The 20,538-nt window shown below is 44.8% G+C and overlaps 1 protein-coding gene across 1 annotated transcript; it reads right to left on the reverse strand.

Moving 5' to 3' along the window:
• Positions 1 to 234: 234 nt before the first annotated feature.
• GOLPH3 (golgi phosphoprotein 3) lies at positions 235 to 18,743 on the reverse strand. The gene is made up of 4 exons (XM_018570299.1): positions 18,362 to 18,743; positions 4,778 to 4,909; positions 1,984 to 2,098; positions 235 to 1,478 (listed from the first exon to the last, which is right to left on the reverse strand). The coding sequence occupies exons 1-4, from the start codon at positions 18,563 to 18,565 to the stop codon at positions 1,054 to 1,056; spliced, it is 876 nt and encodes a 291-aa protein (XP_018425801.1). The 5' UTR covers positions 18,566 to 18,743; the 3' UTR covers positions 235 to 1,053.
• Positions 18,744 to 20,538: the final 1,795 nt, after the last annotated feature.

Below are 20,538 nucleotides of genomic sequence, written 5' to 3' on the forward strand. Positions count from 1 at the left end.
ACCCAGTCTCACTCCTCCTGATGCAGAGGTAGATTCCCTTTCTGCTGCATTCTCTGTAACCTAAAAGGAGTGAAATCCCCATTTCTTGTGACAATCATGTGGAACTCATGCCAAGAATTCTCAATGGGTGCAAACAAAAAAGTCAGCGGGTGACCAAGCCCTGCAGCATCCAATGAAATCTGAAATATCAGTAATGGGTGGATTGATCCTTTTAGATAAATAATAACCCAAAAATTGCAAAAAAATGCACATAAAAACAGAACAATGGAGGACAACTGAGCCACTGGTACATGCCAAACATTTAAAAATCATGATACATGTGCCACAACAAATGTGTGTCACAGTTCACTGTATGTTCTCACTTTTAGCCCTGAGAAAAGCAGAGCCTGAAATGTATCGGAGACTGGGTCTGACGTCGGATATATGACCAAAATACTTAGGAAGTTCAACTATACAACTGGAACTATGTACACTAATGGAATGTTTTCCCCATCCCAAAAATGGCTTCCAGAGACCTTTGGACCATTTACACTAAATACTTAAAGATTTAAAATTCTGATTATGACAAATTTACAAGAAAAAAAAAGCATTAGCACAGCAGCTTAAAAATAAAATGAAAAAAGGTGAAAAGTGTGTAAAACGTGGAGAAATGGACAGAGCTATTGGAACTTTGGTGACTAAAAGGCCCTTTCGTGACAATTCTGCGGATTTGTAAACCATCTTGGGGGGGGATCTGTAGAGGAACTTGAGGCGGACAATAACCAATGTGCATCTAGGCGTGTCCATCTCCATCACAACTGAACTCGGCCTTCTAAGGAACCTTGCACCGGAGCTTTGAGATGCACAAATGTAAGGAGTAGTGTGATGCCAATATGGCAATAAGTTTCTGAAATCTCTTATCCAGCTGTCTTGAACCAGCCCGGGTCCTGCATACAATTCAATGTCTTTCTGTGACCAGTCAAAACAAGCAAAGGTAAAATTACTGGAAAAAAAAAAAATGTCAAGCAGAGACAACTGGTTTGACGTAGAATGAACACTCCAAGTCCACAGGGATTATTTTGTGAAGGTGGACACCACGGCCCATAGGATTTCATTAGCGTTTGGCTTTGAGGCCTCTACTTCTGGGTCTAGATCGAGCAGCTGCCGGACTCTCTTCATGGCCAGCTCGTACTGGTCGTCCAAGAGTGGGGCGAAGGCGTTCTCGATGACGTCAGAAGAATGGGCTAAATAGATGAGGGCCAGCAAACGTTTCTCCATGCGATTGGGATCCTTCACCCACTTGTCCAGCACAGCCTCCTGCACCTTCTTGATGAGGCGCTGCTTGATGTTGTTGTTGGTGAGTGGGTGCGTGGTCATGTCAAACAGGAGGAAGTTTTGCTTCTCCGTTGTCAGGACGCCCTTTTCCACAAGATTTTTAGCCAAGCGTTCCCGCACATTTCGTAACTGGAAGTGGAGCTTCAGAGGGTTCCAGGTCTCACCTGAAATAGAATGAAGAAATATATGTAAGATGGAGCTAACAAATTCCAGGGCTGTCCCATAACATTCCTTTTACAGCCCAAAAGAAACGACAAAGACTCCTTGGGCTAAAGCCTATCCCTGCCAGTTTTACATTATTATGGCTGCACCGAAGGGGGGAATAAAAAATTGTGCACGTGTGGTGCTGGTGGTATTAGGAAACAGTCCAATTGTTCCCTAATCAGCAGGCATGGCCTTGATTTTCCTAATCAACAGGGACAGACTTGATCTCCACATATCTCTAAGGGCTTGTTCACGGCGGCTAGAGACTTTTTACACGGTGGGAGCTTGGAAGCACGGATCGCTTTACTATTTGGAATTATACCCCCTCATATCTCCAAGGGCTTGCTCACACCATGTCCATGTACCCAACACTAGGCCCACTTAAAATTCTAATTAGAATCACACAACTGCACTAATATGTTGCAGACATTCATTTAACACCTATGGCTGAGTTCACAAACATACCACTTAGAAGTTCAATCCAACTCTGTACAGTCTCTGGGGTCGGTGTTTCCTTTATGTGTTTTAAGGCTTCATCTAGCATGACATCCCCTGTTGGAGCATCAGATTTGCAAATAACCTATGAAAATGAAGATATATTTTGTTAACCGCCGTAAAACAGCCAAGTACAGCCAACAATATTCAAGGACAACAGAGTTCCCTAAAAAGTGATCTTCAAAAACTCCCTCCAAATAACACAATAGTTTTGGGCCCTTTATTTCATCAGTGCAATCGAATTTCACTTGCAGCACAACTTTGCAGTCAAATCTGGAACTGCAACATGACTAAAGCATCTCTCTGTGGGAAGGTGAATGAGAGAAATCACCTTGGGGAGAAAAGAGAACCTAGGTCTCAGGAGGACCTTCAGATTTGACCCTTGATAGTACCCAAGGCCAGACTTGACTGGAGAAAGGACAGGATGAGTCCCACGGAGTATTGGGATGGAGTTTCCTTAACTTGCATCATCTGAAGTATGATTTATCAGTGCTATGATAGAGCTTGCAAGAGAAGGATTTCCTAACTTCAAGGACCATTGGAATAATCTAAATCGGACAGATCTCTTTCTCTTGGGACCTGGATTTCAACAACCATGACTTAAAGCCAGATAGTCCAAGTCCTTGGGACAACAGACCCAGGCAATCTTGGAGAACCCATATTGAATCTGCCATGAGTATGAGGAGGTCCAAGTACCACATCAGTCTTGGTCAACTTGGTCAACCTGGTATGAAGAGAATTACTGGAAAGCCCTGTTTCAATCCTGCAGGAGCTTCAGAGAAGGAAGATGATCTCTAGACCTGGAGACAAACGTGCCCAGCATATTGTTAAAGCTGTACATCAGGAGGTCTTTGTCCAGCATTGCCCACATGTGTCTAGAAACCCCTATGGGTGAAGAGACAAGTCCACACATTGTCAGCTTAGAAAGTCTGATTGACAATTTACCATGCCTAGAACGTGCATGTCAGACAGGGCTGAAATGTGAAGTTCAACCAAAGCCAAAATCTGGCCAGCTTCTCTTTGAGCTGCAAGACTTCTGGATCCTCCCTGATGGTTGATGGAAGCCACTGCTGGTTGGATGACCTCGCATTACAGAGAGAGATCAACCGTTAAAGGGATACCTGAATTGCTCTGCCACCTTAAGAAATGTGAGATAAGCTTTCTCCAGCGACCAAGTTCCCTGCTAATAGGATGTCTGGGACTTCTCACTTGCCTCTCAGGCTAGTATCTGTTGGGAGAATTCTCCAGATCAGTGTATGGTAGGATTTCCCGGTTTCCAGGACTAGATTCATGAGCAACCAGTGTACTTAGAGTTACAGACACGGGGACAGTGTAATTGATTTGTGAATGACCTCAAGAGTATGCTGCTGTTATTTCCAATGATCAAGTCATAATGCAGCTGCAGTTGAGGCTAAAAATCTGGCTGTGCTGTCTGGAAGAGATACATGGATCATATAGGTCACATAACTCAGAAGTCATCAACTTATAATCACATAACTGGCTATTACAGACTTACAATGTACAATAGGGAGCCTATCTTTGTCTTTTTGAGTACAACAAAGAAGAAGATGAGAAATGGAGAAGGTGTAAAAGGACAACAAAAAAAGGAGTCCAATCTACTGGACATCAGAGTGTGGAAGGAGAGAAAGGAATCTCTTTGAAAAGTGTGGATAGTTAATCTGTAATAAGGTGAACAACAGTAATTGGTGAGTGCGGCTTGGGGGAGGCTTCTTTGCCTCCCCCTAGCGAGGCACTGTCAGTTCTTGTTCCAAGCAGGCATTCAAAATATGCTGCCGGGCAACGAGTGTCAGCTTCAGGTGGGATGGGGTGGGGTATGGCCGCTCCATCCATATGTGCATTGCTTACAGCTCCCTCGCGTGCCCTGTTGGTGCCTGGACCTGAATGACATCACATTCTGGCTCCCGCCACCTCTACAGGCCGCACAAGAGAGCTGTATCAGCAATGCACCCATGGATGGAGCTCTGTAACAGTGCAGCAGCCCACACTGGACCCCAGGGCTGAGGATACACTCCAGTTCTCATAAGGTAGGGAGACTGGGTGGACCTTAAAAAAAAATAAAACATTTTTGGCAGTGTGTATGTGTGAAAATGTGTACGTATGTCAGCATTTTAAGTGCACGTTCACACTAGAACAGTGTGTTATGCGCATATTACGCACTGTACCAAGCAATTGCGCCTACCGTGCATTCTGGTTTGGGAGGTGCGTTGCGATTCATTTAAGTGGTACCCCAAACCCACCTCCCACCCACACTCTGTATGCCTGCACCGGAACGCACAGTACCCGAATGCTGTGTGTTCCATTGCCGTGCAGACATTGCAGACTTGGGTCGCGATCTAATGAACAAGGAAAATGTGGGTCCTGAGGTTACACAGGTTGAGAACCACTGGTTTAGATTATATCAGGGGTGGACAAATGAATACAGAATTCAGGAGCCACCAGGACTTTTCTGAGATCCATTTCCATTGACAGCGAATAGAGAAACTCTCAAAAATTAGACACCAGCTGTAAATTGTAAGGGACATGGTCTAGATTACACATGGCTACAGAATTTGGACAATGTTTAAATCAAATTTAATTTTCTATTTTTAACTACACTATAAAAAAAGGTGTTATTTAGGAAAACGTATGGGGGAAAAAAACAACACTTTTCTCAGAGCTCGTTAGGAAACAAAAGAAAAATATAGATTTCATTAGTGCCAATACTGCATAAGAGCATACACTTGTAATGAAAAATCCTTCCTACCTTCCTTGCCAAAAGACTTTTACGCCTCATTCCACCAGCTTCCAGGGTAACTCTACCTCGAAAGGCTAGTTCAATTAGCATGCATCCACGCAGCCCAGCAGAGATACAGTCATTCCAGAAGGATGTGTAGCCCTGAAAAGATAAAAAGGTATCAAGTTATATTCACCTTCCCTTGCAAGTGAATGAGACACTGCAATGTTCAGCAACAGATAGGAATTGAATATTTTAGCTATAATTAGACCTATTAATCTGGTTGTTTTTTTTGCAACAAATAGCCCCAGCCATAAAAAATCCAAGCTCCTGTGACAAAAATTGTGCAGGAAAGTTTGCAATAAACCTTTTCACAAACCTGCGCTATTTAAAATAAGAAAGTGCTTAGAGCTGGACTCAGACTAGTTGTACCGGCTCCTCATGTACTGAAACTGCTCTGATTTCACCGCAAACTAAGAGAAGCTCACAATGTGCATTAGAAGCTGCATCATCTATCCCTTTCCTCCCAAGCCCGTCCATTTTAGTCAACAGATTTCAGTTCTTTCAATCATCATGGCTCGGCATAATAAGTGGCCATTACCAAAGGTGGTCGGTATGTAATTGCACCTTTTCTCCAGACTGACACCCACCCATGAAGGTCTTCCGATACTGCCCAACTCCATGAAGAGCCACCCACTGTATTCATTAGGCAAGTGGTCTGGTATTCAGCTCATGCCATTTGTAAAGGCAGTCCAGTCAACAAGCAGTATTTATATACTATTAGGCTACATTACCATCACTAAATTAAGCTGGTTAGTAAATATGTGTACAAACTTTCATACAAAAAAACATGAGTTGATTACCTGATAACTCTGTTTCCAGGAATCTTCCAGGACAGCCATCGAGATATAGGCTCCGCCTGCCTGCAACAGGAAACACATCAACCACATTAAATAAATAGACTCCTCCTTCCATCCCAAGTCAGTAGCTCAGAACATTCGATGATGCCATCAGAGACTTGACAAAGGTCCTTCCAAATATCAGACCTTGTACAGCACAAAGCAATATGAAGTGAATGATTTATGATCAGAGAACAGTCAGAGACCTAATCTGATATCTGGCTGTCACCCACAATGTACTCCCTCCACACGTGCTGCAGAGAGATCAGAAGTCCCACGTGTGTCATAGGAAATATAAGCAGAGCAATTACATCAATTATTCCTATAATGTCACTAAGAGGTCTGGTCACCTTTCATTGATCACATCTACAGAAACGCATTGGCACAAGACAGAAGCTTGGAAGTAAGCTGAACTACAGGCAAAGGATTAATGAATTACATAAGGGAATTGCTTTGCCAAATTGCCTGCCAAAGAATTTGTATTTCTGTCCGGATATTTACAGAGCCCTTCCAGACATCACAGCCAGGTGGATAACATCTTGCTGTTACTATTATAGATTGCAGCAAGACTAGGAACAGCACTAGACCAATAAGGTTGTCCCCTGCCCTCCCCTCTCATCAGCATGTTCCACATCATGACATTTGCACCTTACCGGCTCCCAGTGCTGCCCATTCCTTACCCAGTCTGAGTGCTGCTGTACAGGAGAATGCAAGAGGCAAGTCGAACTGCGATACTTATTCTAATTGCATTTAAAATGCATTATTTATTAATGATCTTTGTTTAATATCTGCCTGGAGTTCAGCTGTAATATCATTAATGGATACTGAGAGGTAAACACAGCGAAAGGCAAGCTTACAAAAGGGCATGTTTTGCACACACCATTTATCTGTATGGCAGAACAGGAAGAGATACATTGTTCATTATAAGTTAGTACTGCACACAAGTGGCCTGCTTTTCAACTTATGCCAATGTCATTAGTGTGCTGTGGGGGTCATCACAATTTTGGTAACAGTTTTGAAGCTCACAATTTGCAACCTTTTCATGTAAAGCCCACTCCAGGGAAATGTAAAAGTTTTCCCTTGCAGTGGGGCTGCCCCCAAACTGCAAGCGGTAACTGATTGTTAAAGGAGAACTATGAGGTGAGTGCTTTCCACTCACCTCATAGTAGGGCTGCAACAACTAATCGACATAATCGATTATAATCGATTATTGAAAAAGTTGTCAACTTTTTCAATCATCGATTAATCGGCTTCCGATTGGTTGGCCCTGTTCACGGCTCCACACACGCTGCGCGCTGCACCTCCTCCCCACCTCACGTTCGCCAGATCCGCCCGCACCCACGCGCCGCATCCCCTCCCCGCCTCACGTTCACCGCCCACCCACATCCACAATCGGCACAGGGACGCGGGGAGAAGTAGTAAGGAGGTGTGGGGGGGAGCCAGCTGTCAGTCACGCAGCTGGGCGGATCCCGGCACAATTGTCGGGATCCGCTTAAGCTGCGGCGTCTCGGTATACCGCGAGCTACAGCTCGCGGTATACTGAGCCTAGGGTGACAGGAGGACGCTAGTTTGTGTCCTCCCGTTACCCTAAGGAGAACTATGGGGAAAAGAATTACCCCATAGTTCTCCTTTAATGCCTAGTGGCCAAAAAGCTGTTTTACGTACCTGATCCCCACTCTCCTCACCCTTAGCATCCTCATGTACTAAGGTATAGAGGCTGCATTGTACTTGATGACATGAACAGTCCTTAGACCCCTGGAGCAAAGAGGCTACGGGGACCTGTCTAGCAGCAGGGATCAGGTCAGTAAAACATCTTTTTCCCCTAGGCATAAAAGAGCAGTTATATCCTGCAGTACAGGGACAGCCCCACTGCAAGGAAAAACCTTCAACTTTTCTGGAGTTGGGCTTTAAGCACAGTCCCAAGACTGACAGGAATACGACAATTATAAATTGACAAGGCACCAGGGAATTGAGACAAGTGTTGCAGTGCTCTGAAGAGAAAGGGAAAGTACTGCAGTATAACCTGCAAACGTCAAAGCATTGCAGAATGATTTCTACAGTTTATAATTGTCGTATTCCTGTCAGTCTTGGGACTGCGCTTAAAGCCCAAGTCCAGAAAAGTTGGGGCACGGCTGCAATACTCAACCCAGAGTTGTCCACCGCATTATTTTTCTTTCACTAGATGCCCTCAGTCTTCTGGGTTAAATGACAGTTCGCATCATTCAACCCACTGGACAGGTTTAAAAAAAAAAAAAACATGAGTTGATTACCTGATAACTCTGTTTCCAGGAATCTTCCAGGACAGCCATCGAGATATAGGCTCCGCCTGCCTGCAACAGGAAACACATCAACCACATTAAATAAATAGACTCCTCCTTCCATCCCAAGTCAGTAACCTCTAGGACCGAAGGCTACCCCATGCACAAAAGTATCCCCTCCTTCATCCAACCACGGATGCCACCTGGATACACACCAAGGGCGGGGACTGGCTGTCCTGGAAGATTCCTGGAAACAGAGTTATCAGGTAATCAACTCATGTTTTCCCCAGTCATCTTCCAGGACAGCCATCGAGAGGATCAGTGAGGACAAATCTTACCTCCTAGGGTGGGACCACAGCCTGCAGGACTTTCCTGCCAAACGCCTGACACCGCTCCCCCTACCATCAGGTAAGTGCTCTGTATGCTGCAGAGGTATCCGGGACCCCTGGATTGCCTCCAGCCTCCCCGTACACCTCTTCCTGCTGCCCCTGTTGTCACCAGACAGTTGTCCACAATAGGACACAAGCACACTCCAGGTTATTACACCTTGCCACTGCTGTACACCAGGGGGGGCCACCATCTGGTGCCTACTCACGTGCAGGAGGATGGTTGCCTTCCCTGAGTGATGGAAGGGAACCTTGGCCAGAAATCGGGTGGGGGTCCGATAGGGAATCCCTGTAGGCACTGCAGCAGGTAAGCCTGGAGTAGGTCCCAATGCCTAGCAGGGTAAGGCTCAGCCCAAAGGCAAACAAACATGAGCCCTAAAAATAACAAACATTACGATGTCCCTGTGTAGCCGGCGGAAACACAAAAAAACTGACTTGGGATGGAAGGAGGAGTCTATTTATTTAATGTGGTTGATGTGTTTCCTGTTGCAGGCAGGCGGAGCCTATATCTCGATGGCTGTCCTGGAAGATGACTGGGGAAAAAGAATTGCCATCACACACAGATTTGGCAACATGTTTGAGAACAGGGTAAGGACTGGCCTCATGACAAAGGATACCTGTACCCCAAAATGTTTGAAAATCTACATCTTTAAGAGACCTCAAACCCATCAATCATCTTCCACTGAAGTTATCAGAAGTAATACCTGTGTACTGCTGTCCTCACCACTGCGCAAGTATCATATCGGCTCAAGACGCTGGAAAGCATGACGGACAGACACCCCCCTCCCTGAAGAGATATCTGCCTGTTGCTTTATTTTTAGTTTATCCAAATAATGAGAGTTGTAGAAATAAGATACAGTATATCGAACCGATTCTGAATCAATAGTATAAACCTGGGTTTACTCTACTATAAAACGTCACACTAGTATGCCTGGTGCTAGTGAGCTCACTAGGATGCTGGACACCGGCAGTCACAAATGTTGACATGCGGTAATTTTCCCCTGAGAAACGTGCCAATTGTCAATAGTCACTAAACTAACAGTCACAATCTGAGAACACCAGTGCCATCAGTAAAATAAGCACAGCATCACTTAGATGCAAGAAGATACAATAATAAAAAATAATTATCTTTAAAAAAAGATACAGTAATGTGACCAGTGCTTGGTTTGATACACACATCCTCCAGAGTGGATCACAGACATCTAGAATTTAGACACGAGGATGTGGAGTTCAGATCTGTGACATGCTACAGGTACAGAGCCATACAATACATGAGCCCAGGCTGGATTTCCACACATCCCCACATTCAGTCTACATAGCATTGCAGGAGATAATTCATGGTTAGGAAAGTTACACCAGTAGTATTACATGTAAACAGAACATAGACTTTTTATGTTTTTAGCAGACGTGCAAAAAAAAAACAAAACATGCATATAATCTTAAAGCATATTAAATCCCAAAAACAGAAATGTGATATATTGCAGCTCATCATTCCTTTCAGTAGTTTCCCCCTTGTGATTCTGCCAGCAACACACTTCTGGTCCCAGGAGGACAATGCTCACTCACCCTACTGCATCACAAAAGAAATGGGACAGCACTATCTAACCCCCCTTCCAATAAAAGAGGAGTGAGGTTCTGTAGTCCTCAGAGATAGCAAACAAAGCTGATAAGAACCCAAACTACCTACAATCTGCTGTTGCCCCAGACACAGTACCTGGGATCTGACATCTGTGAGCCCGGAAGTTCTCAGAGCTGAGCTTTTCTGGGTTTATTGTTACAAAAAGAATCCACCTACCTCCAATGTCTGCAGGGAGATAGACACTTTCCAAATTATCAAACTTCTGCCCCCCCCCCCAGCTCTTAGTGGTTCCTACTGCTGACCTCCACGTCACTACTCTACCCTGTAATAAATGGAGGTCAGCAGGAAAAACCAGTATGAGCTGTTGGGGGCCCTGGAGATTGACGTGCTCGAAGTGTCAGTTTCCCTGCGGACTTCAGAGGAGGATTTCTGAATGGAACTGCAATCTGCAGGCAGCGGGAAAGGTAAATATTGACACTTTTATTGTGCAGATGTCAGGTTAGAAAAAAACTTTGCCAAGGTTAGTTTAAAGAGTATTCTTGTTTAGGAATAAATTGGTGCCAAATAACACTGTTGGACTGAGCTTGCATTTTAAAATGCTCTCTAATGTCTATGCCCAGCATTCCTGCATGCTCAAGGCAAGCTTCTTCTCATAGGGGCTGAAGGCACTTCTGCATCGAGCGCTGTGTACATAGCCTAAGGTACATTTTATTTCTTAACTGATGTCTTGGAATGTCAACAATGACAATATTGGAGTCATTTCCTGCAGTCTGTAGAACAGCTGCAAACCAGACAAATACAAAGCAGAAGACCCAAAAGTCACACAGCTAAGTGGGAACGATATAAGTTTTATACATAGGGACGAAGTTTCCTTCTCACAAAGCTGACTTGCAACTAAATTTAGAGATGAGCAGATTTTAAAGACTCTAACCCCTTTTTTCTTGCTAAAATAGAACACCCTTCAAATAGGTATCATGCCTATAACAACCAAGGAAATGTGTGCGCCTAATCCCAACATTTCTGAATGTGATTTATTGCTGTGGGCTGGATGTGAACAACATGTGAATGATAAGGTGTAACCAAAAACTAGAGCAATTGGATTTCAGTTTACTAGTCAAATGAAAGCAAGAGGAGCCCAGACTGGGTGCTGTAGAATACTGCTCTGCTCCAGATGCATCTGTACTAAGGTTTAATATTCACTTCCTACACTCTGCAATGATTTGAAAGTTGTGTTTAGGTGTTGTGCTTAGATTACACAAATCTACAATGGCTTGACATGTGCACCCAACAGCCACAAACACTTGTGCTGCAGGAAGACTAGTCGGCCAACTTATGTTTTGTCCGCAGTTCTCCTTTAAACATCATTCTGTTGATTTATAATCCGCTTAAAGTAACCAAGACCTCCCTGGAATTTGTTTGTGGTTTTATAGTCTCCAGTTCCTCCTTAAAACTCCTAGTTTGCTCAAAGATAAAGCTAAACTCCAAGCACAAACGTTATGCATACAATACACACCAACTAGAATGAGTTCTAGCAACACCCAGAGATATACTCGCTTGCATAAAGCTGTCAGAGGGGAAAGGACAGACTTGACCCCTGGCCACAGCAGACCGATCTAGTTTTATATAAAAGATTTCTATCCTCCCCTTCCGAGGTGGTCACTGGAACAATAAATGATCAAAACGATTAAAATGGGGACAAAAAGTGCAATAAAAGGAGAAGTATTGGGAGAATACACACTTCTCAATACTTAAAAGAAAAACTATGAGGTGAGTGATTTTCAGGTCGGCTCAATAGATCAGGAAGTGAGCGAACACATACCGTCGCTCGCTCACTTCTCGATCATGTCCTTGCAGAGAGCCGTGACCGTCACTCACGCCTCCCTGCAGGGACTCCCGTCCGATCCACCAGCCCTGACCGGCAGAACGGATAGGGGAGGGGGCGGGCACAGCTGGCTCTGCCTCTAGATAGGCAGAGCCAGCTGTCACTCACGCAGCTGGGTGGATCTCAACAGTAATGTTCGGATCCGTCCCGACTGCGGCTGTAGCTCGCGATATACTGAGCTTTGGGTCACGGAGGACGCTAGTTTATGTCCTCCCGTGACCTTTAGGAGAACTATGGGGAAAAACACTTACCCCATAGTTCTCTTTTAAAGCCAGTGTGGGACATAGCAACTGTCCCACACTGGTTCTATATACCGAGAGCTGAGCGATTATATGACCACTTATCAGTCAGCTGTCATTGACCGCTCCTCACAGGGATTCCCGGCTCCCCTCTGTAGCACTCACAGGGGGTACAGACAGGGGAGAGGATGGGAAAGGCTGCCAGACAGCCTGGGTGCATCCCAACAATATTGTCAGAATCCTTCCTGGCTGCAGTGTGGCTTTGCTGTCTGCGTCCCGAAGACAATAGCAAGTGAGAAAATATAACTTGAAATTGAGAAAAAATTCATCTATTCGGTAGTTTGTTTTTTAAGGGAGAAATCCATTAGAAAGTTGGCACCTTGTATAAAAAATAAAAAAAATAAAAAAAAAAGAAGAAAAGAAAAAAAAGATTTCCCATTGTTGGCTGTTCGTTACGAGGGTCACCAAGATGACTAGAGAGGGAGACCCAGACCGCAATAAACATGACACCACGTAAATGAATGGTGTTTTATAAAGACTTGTAATTAATAAAATAAACAGGTAGACAAATGACATAAATCAGAATGCCTCAAAAAATGGCAGCAACTAAAAAAAATGTCTTTAGCTTTTTCTAATGGCATCATACATGTCATGATTCTTACTTTGGACTGCCCAGCTCTTCAGTTCTAAAGGCATTTCTCCTCCTCAGTCTATTTACTATTGGCGTGTTCATCAGCGGTCTACATAAAGTTCCTGCGCATACAAGTCATGTATACATCTGATATTTTCCATCAATATAGGACAAGGGTGCATATAGTGTACAGCTGCAGATGAGTGAGGAAAAAGGCGTAACATTTTAAGCACATGGAAAAAATAAGTTAAAGTTATTTAAAAATCCTAAACAGTTCTACAAAGCCTGGCAGTGACCACAGGAGGATGATATTTTACTAAAGCAATTTGGATGAGATATTGGGGGGAATTTATCAAAATCTGGAGCAGCTGGGCATGGCAACCAATCAGCTTCTCTGTCTCATTTTCAAATCTTACCTGAGCAATCTCGAGAGAAGTTGATTGGTTGCCATGGGCAACTGCTCCAGTTTTGATAAATCTCCCTCATTATGTTTTCTGTCAAGCTAGGGCTGCTCTGGTAATTAAATCGCTTGAGTGAGTGGAACTACTTGCTGGCAGCAGTAAAAACAACTGTCACTAAACTGAAAGTCTAAATAAAACATCTCACTGTAATTGTGATTACTTAACTCATTCACAGAATACAACCTTGAAGAAAAATCACGTCCCTAGTCTCTGTAGAAAACACTTATGAGCGAGGTAATCCTTTGTCGTCAGCCCCCCCGCACTCAATGGTTCCTTCTGATCGTCACATCATCATTACAGGACATAGTAGTAACATAGAACAGAAGACAACAGGAAGAACCACTAAGCATGGTGGAGGTGGGGGGTTTAGGGCAGGATACTGACACCCCCACATAGGGCTGCAACAACTAATCGACATAATCGATTATTGAAAAAGTACCCCACAAGTTTTGGTTTCTAAAAAGAGTTCAGAAGTGATTTCTGTTCCACAGGGTGATGTTGAGCAGCGCGGGCAACAGGAGAGGCAATTATCCACTATATTGTTTACAAGGAGAGCTCCTATTCAGCAGCTCTCCCTGCATTGGGTAGCACAAGCATTTTACTCTTAGGGTCCCTAAAACCCTCCAAAATCTCCTAGATTAGATCCACCATCTTCTAAGATCTATATGAATCACCTGAGACTACAACACATAATCCTCCTGCTGAAGAGGAGCGGACAGAGGAGCGGACAGAATAAAAGCAAACTGGGCTGAGATACGCCCCAATACTTCTTATACAAATGCCTGGAATGACATGGACAGAGAAGCCTCCGAGCCAAAGAGGCAATATCAATGCAACACAAAGCTTTGGACCAGCTCCCCAACTTTCTGCATTTTAACAAGCGAGCAAAATATATATTTTTATATTACTTATAACACCAGATGGAATACTGGCAGGATTTCTAAACACGAGGATTCAAGGCTAGCACTTAGTTCCGGTTCACAATTTGGCCTTGTGTGAATGCATGGCAAAAGTGCATCATGCGTGTGCATTGAAGCACATTCATACAACATGTTAGAAGACATGCAACACCCTTGCAGTGCCATTACTTGTCAATCGCACCCCAAAACGGCTGGTAAAACAGGTTTTTGCCCACACATTGATGTGTGCTAAAAAACCGCAAGAAGCACAAAGTTGAAACTGCTGAATGAGCTTCTTTGCCGCGTTTGTTGCACGTGTAACAGCCCATTGAAAAGAATGGGCTGAACCGAGGCAACAGTAGAAAAAAAAAAAAGCATACGAGCAGGACACGCGTTCAAGCATTGGGAAAGTAAGAACCGACCTAAAGTTGGCCACACACCTATAGATTATTTGCAGATTATCTATGCAACAGATTCCTCCATCTAGCTAAAATGTGTGGATGGAGGAATCTCCTGCTGGGCCAAGCTTCAGTATCTTGCTGGTCGGCCCCGCTGGCTCTCGAAACAGCTGAACAATCTGATTGGATGCAGGATTTGTTCAGGTATTTTGAGAGCCAGCGGAGCCGTCTAGCAAGATACTGAAGCTTGGCCCAGCGGGAGATTCCTCCATACACACAGTTTAGCGTAGATGGAGGAATCTGTTGTACTTTTTCCATCTGACCATAGAACATCTGCAGATCATCTATAGGTGCATGGCCAGCTTTATGCTTCAGTCTCCTGCAGAGGAATATTCTATTCTGTTCTCAGGTTCAAACGTGAAGCTGACACTTCAACAAAGTCTGTACACAATGAAGAGCCTGTTGTCACTTCATACTTTATTCATAAAGCGACATCTATACAAGACGTCTGGTTGCCAACAACTCTACACTGGTGCTTGATCTGCAATCCTACCTGAAAGATATGCCAAGACTGTGGAGTACAAAAGCTCCTATGATATATAAAACGGAGAATGTGTGCTGATTTCAACCAACTTATAGACAATTTAATGGAGAAAAAAAGAGGACTGCAGACACAAAGCCAATCATCACCAAGTAAACAAAAACCAAAGTCTGAAGGGTGTATATCACTATTTCAGGGCATGGACATTGGCTGCATTAGGGCAACCTAATTTCATTTTAAATGGGCACCGCAACACAAATACTTGTGTCTGGGTGATGCATTATAAAAAAAAAAAAAATAATAGTTATTACAAAACAGTTAAAACTTTGCCTTGACCTTCAAGCAGACTTTTACCCCCTTTGGCTAAAAAAAAATGTTTTTAAATCACACCAGCATATAGCTCTGCATGCCGATATGAAATCATCTTACATTCATTACCTAAACACATTTTCATTTTACAAATTCTTGTTTTTTTTATTTTTTTATTCCTGGTTCTCTTTGGCAAAAGTGATGTAATATGTGTGTGACCAAGCGTTGCATCCTGGGAAGGGTACATCAGCAGAGCATTACTGGGAAATCTCAGCTGTCATTTCACAAGATCCCAGGGAAAGGCATTTTCCTCCCCTGAGAGGATGTGCACGGTCACATGTCCTAGTCACAAGTGCCAGAGTTCCAGGAAGTAAAAGGTAGATGGATTCATCTGCACTTAGTAAAAATGGCCACTGTGAGACGAAAAAAGGAAGAAAAGGAAAACAAGGTATGCAAAGAATACAAAGACGGCAATTAGTATCTGCTTGTACATTGCCATTACTAAACATTCCTAAAAGGTGCCTTTGTTGTTATTTTGAAGATAAGGGTAAAGTACCTCTTTAAGTAGGGTACACATGGATATATTTTCTACATTCAACCTGCGGGCTGAACAAACAATATAACAGATACCTCCATCCATGCTGAACAACATGGATGGACAAATTCCTGCTGCTTCTGTCTGAATGAATGAACGGTTCAGCTGAAGATTTCCAACAGGTTCCTTTGGCAAAAGTTGATCTACTGATTGATGTCTGCTAAAGGAATAGGGTCACACATGGAGCCAATTTTGGGTGATTCCTGCCAGTTATACCCCAATTTAGGTACAAAAGAAGAAATACACTAACTGATGTCATCTAAAGAATAGCTACACCTAATGCTAATATTTCTTGTATGAATGGGTTAAAGTACTAGCATAGCAAAGAGGTGGAATAGCAACAGTAAATTATACACATTTATAAGCCATCTGGCCCATGTAAAACCAGAAGAATATACACTACAGGTGAAACTCGAATAATTAGAATATCGTGCAAAAGTAATTGCAGTAAGTGCTGCAAAAGGGGCCCAAACCAAGTACTGAGTACATATGCATGCTTGTACTTTTCAGAGGTCCCATATTGTTCTATGTACAATTCTTGTTTTATTGATTGCATGTAATATTCTACTTTTTTGAGGTTGTGGATTTGGGGTTCTTGGGGTTTTCATGAGCTGTAAGCCATAATCATCACAATTATGACAAATCACGGCTTTAACTATCTTGCTTTGCATGTAATGAGTCTATCTCATATATTAGTTTCACCTTTTAAGTTGCATTAGTGAAATAAATGAACTTTGCACGATATTCTAATTATTCGAGTTTCACCTGTATATTGCCAAAAGTATTGGGACGCGGCCTTTACACGCACATGAACTTTAATGGTACCCCAGTCTTAGTCCGTAGGGTTCAATATTGAGTTGGCCCGCCCTTTGCAGCTATAACAGCTTCAACTCTTCTGGGAAGGCGTCCACAAGGTTTAGGAGTGTGTATATGGGAATGTTTGACCATACTTCCAGAAGCACATTTTTGAGGTCAGCTACTGATGTTGGAGGAGAAGGCCGGGCTCTCAGTCTCCGATCTAATTCATCCCAAAGGTGTTCTATTGGGTTGTGGTCAGGACTCTGTGCACCCCAAACTCACTCATCCATGTCTTTATGGACATTGCTTTGTGTACTGGTATGCAGTCATGTTGGAACAGGAAGGGGCCATCCCCAAACTGTTCTCACAAGGTTGGGATCATGAAATGGTCCAAAATGTCTTGGTATGCTGATGCCCTAAGTGTTCCCTTCACTGGAACTAAGGGGCCAAGCCCAACCCCTGAAAAACAACCCCACACCATAATCCCCCCTCCACCAAACTTTACACTTGGCACAATGCAGTCAGGCAAGTACCATTCTCCTGGCAACCGCCAAACCCAGACACGCCCATCGGATTGCCAGACAGAGAAGCGTGATTGGTCACTCCAGAGAACACGTCTCCACTGGCGGCGTGATTTACACCACTGCATCCGACGCTTTGCATTGCACTTGGTGATGTAAGGCTTGGATGCAGCTGCTCGGCCATGGAAAACCATTCCATAAAGCTCTCTACGCACTGTTGTTGTGCCAATCTGAAGGCCACACGAAGTTTGGAGGTCTGTAGCTATTGACTCTACAGACAGTTGGCGACTTCTGCGCTTCAGCATGAGCTGACCCCTTTTACGTAGCCTACCATTTTGTGGCTGAGTTGCTGTTGTTCCCAGATGCTTTCACTTGTGCAACAAAATTTTTTGGCTTTATTTCTCTTTTGGTTTACAGGAGGAGATTTACTAATATACTCCTGTGACCCAGTCAGCATATAGCGTGCTACTGCCCGCTATATACTAACAGAGCAGAGCTGCAGCCAGGAATGATCCTGAAAATATTGTCGGTAATCACCCCACTGCCTGATCGACAGCTGGCTTTGCCTCTCTAGAGCCAGCTGTGCCCGCCCCATCCCCTGTCTGTCCCCCCCAATAAGAGCTGGAGGAACAGAGAGGGGAATCCCTGCAGGGAGTGGTGACTGACAGTTTCTGCTATCTGCAGGGAGAAGCAGCCAGCTGAGCGATTGCCGGTATATGATCACTCAATTATCAATCTATAGAGCCGACGCGCGTCCCAAACTATTGGGAAAAGTACATTTTACTTGGAAATAGTTCTTCTTTAATGTCAGACCCCCTCCTCACCTCCCTGTCCTGATATAATAATAATGATAATGTCAGACCTCCATCCTCACCTCCCTGTCCTGATATAATAATAATAATGTCAGACCTCCATCCTCACCTCCCTGTCCTGATATAATAATAATGTCAGACCTCCATCCTCACCTCCCTGTCCTGATATAATAATGTCAGACCCCCTCCTCACCTCCCTGATATAATAATAATGTCAGACCCCCTCCTCATCTCCCTGTCCTGATATAATAATAATGTCAGACCCCCTCCTCACCTCCCTGTCCTGATATAATAATAATGTCAGACCCCCCTCCTCACCTCCCTGTCCTGATATAATAATAATGTCAGACCTCCATCCTCACCTCCCTGTCCTGATATAATAATAATGTCAGACCCCCCTCCTCACCTCCCTGTCCTTTAGGCCGAGCAGCAGCACCTCCTCCATGAGGGTGAGCCTGGCCTCCTTGTCTCCGGCCCTTTCGTCGTCCTCCTGCTCCTCCCGGTCCCGCTCTGGGTCCTCGTCCGCCCTCTCTCGGTCGCTGCGGGAGGCCTCGGTTCGGCGCTGCACCAGGCCGGAGTTGCGCTGTGTGATGGTGCTGATGGAACTCATGGTGGGGGAGAAGAGGGGGGGGCTCCTACGACACGGTAGACGGACGGGGGAGGGCTATCTGGCGGCCCGCTCTCCGCTCATTAGGCCGCGCTCTCCCCCCGGCTCGCTCTCTCCGCTCCGCCGGCTCAGTGTGAGGAGAACACAGCTGGTAACCACCGCTGCTCCGCCAAGATGGCGACTGCCGTTGACGTCAGCGGAGGATGTGGCACTGACACGCCGAGGGGAGGAGTCTGGTGTGACGTCAGGGCTGAGGATAGCGGGAAGCTGTGAGGTGGTGTTGGTGACGGTGTAAAGGAGGGTGACCCATTGTGTGTGAAAAGTTCATCTATGGCAGCTCTGCTCTGTTCAGCCCATATAAGTGCTCAGAATTATTCAGTGTGAAAAGACAAAGCTTATAGAATAGTAATAATTAATAGTAAATAATAGAAAGTAATAAAATGTGAAAAATATATACAACTTTATACAAAAGCAATGATACAGTAACAGTCCGCAATAAATGTCAGGCTTGTGACTTCAGAGAGATAATCCAAATTCTTCCTGACTTTCACAATGTACACCAGACATTGCCCTAATGTGACCCTCTGTCCAGAACTGCATTAAGTACAACTGATGACCCAGCAATGGCGTCGCCCCCCTCGGCCGCTCCATTGCTTAACTGACAAGACTCAACGAGAGGGATTTATCGAAACGAGCAGACAAAATCCGGAGCATCATAACAACCAATCAGCTTCTCTCTTTCATTTTCAAAGCTAAACTGAACAAACTAAAGATAGAAGCTGATTGGTTGCTATGGGCAACTGCTCCAGTTCTGATCAATCCTCTTCAATAAGGGCTAAAAGTGAAATAAAAGTTTGAAAGCATGTAAACCTTCAGATTTCAGCCTCAGACCAGACCCCGCAACTATAAAAGGCCTCATTCACACGAGAAAAGGCCAGCACGTACAGCTCCGTGCTGCGTGCACAGCCATATCGGGCAGCACTCGGGAAGGACAGGTGCTGCGTGTGATTAGTACGCAGCCCCTGTCCTTCTCTATGGGAGTATGTGGCCGTACGCCGCCCTACGCTCACCCGCCCTGCACGTCTGTCTGGGTGCGGGTAAAAGTACTCGTACTCTGACAGGGTGGATCCTGTGTGCGTCCGAGCCGGGACACACGCACCTGTACGGACCTGCAATTGGGGTGAGTGCAGGGCGGCGTACAGCCGCGTACTCCCATAGAGAAGGACAGGGGCTGCGTACTAATCACACGCAGCACCTGTCCTTCCTGGGAGCTGCCCGATACGGCCGTGCACGGAGCACAGAGCTGTACGTGCCGGCCTTTTCTCGTGTGAATGAGGCCTAAGAAGAACTTTTCATTTGATCTCTATACAGATTGGGCCTGGAACTAAATCAAACTGACTGAGGCCTTTGATTCAGAAATGATGAGGGAAATCACTTTGTTGAGAATGGAGAGGTCTACGGGGCTTATCTACTTCCCTCTTCCAGCCGGGAGATTAAGGTAGACGAGCCCCATAGAAGTCTGCAGGGTTGTGCGGCGCCTCCCAGCCAGAAGAGAGAAGCCTTGTGGCACAGGATGTAAATAAACAATGAAGGCCGCGGCAGTCGACTCTCATTAAGTATACAACTGTGGGATCAGTTAGCTCAGGATGAAGGGGCAAAAAGGATTAGTGTGCTTTTGTTTTAATGTATACTTATCCTTTAAGGCAGGGGTGGGGAACATCCGGTCTGCTTAAGGCCCACGGAATCGATTCGTCTGCCGCTCCGAGCCGGCAGCAGTGTTGCAGGGTAGAGGGACTGGCGAACATCCATTCACCGATCCCCTCCCCGCTGAATGGAGCCAGAAGCGATGCTGATTGCATCACTTCCGGTTCCTCAGCTGTCATTTCCCTGCCAGAGAAACCGTGGAACAAGCTATTTAAGCGTGATCTGCGCTGGAATAGCTTCTTTGCAGTGGAAAGGTGACACTAGGGGTCTAA

This window comes from Nanorana parkeri, unplaced genomic scaffold (genome assembly GCF_000935625.1).
Source record: "Nanorana parkeri isolate BGI_ZX_2015 unplaced genomic scaffold, ASM93562v1 scaffold38, whole genome shotgun sequence".
NCBI lineage: Eukaryota > Metazoa > Chordata > Amphibia > Anura > Dicroglossidae > Nanorana > Nanorana parkeri.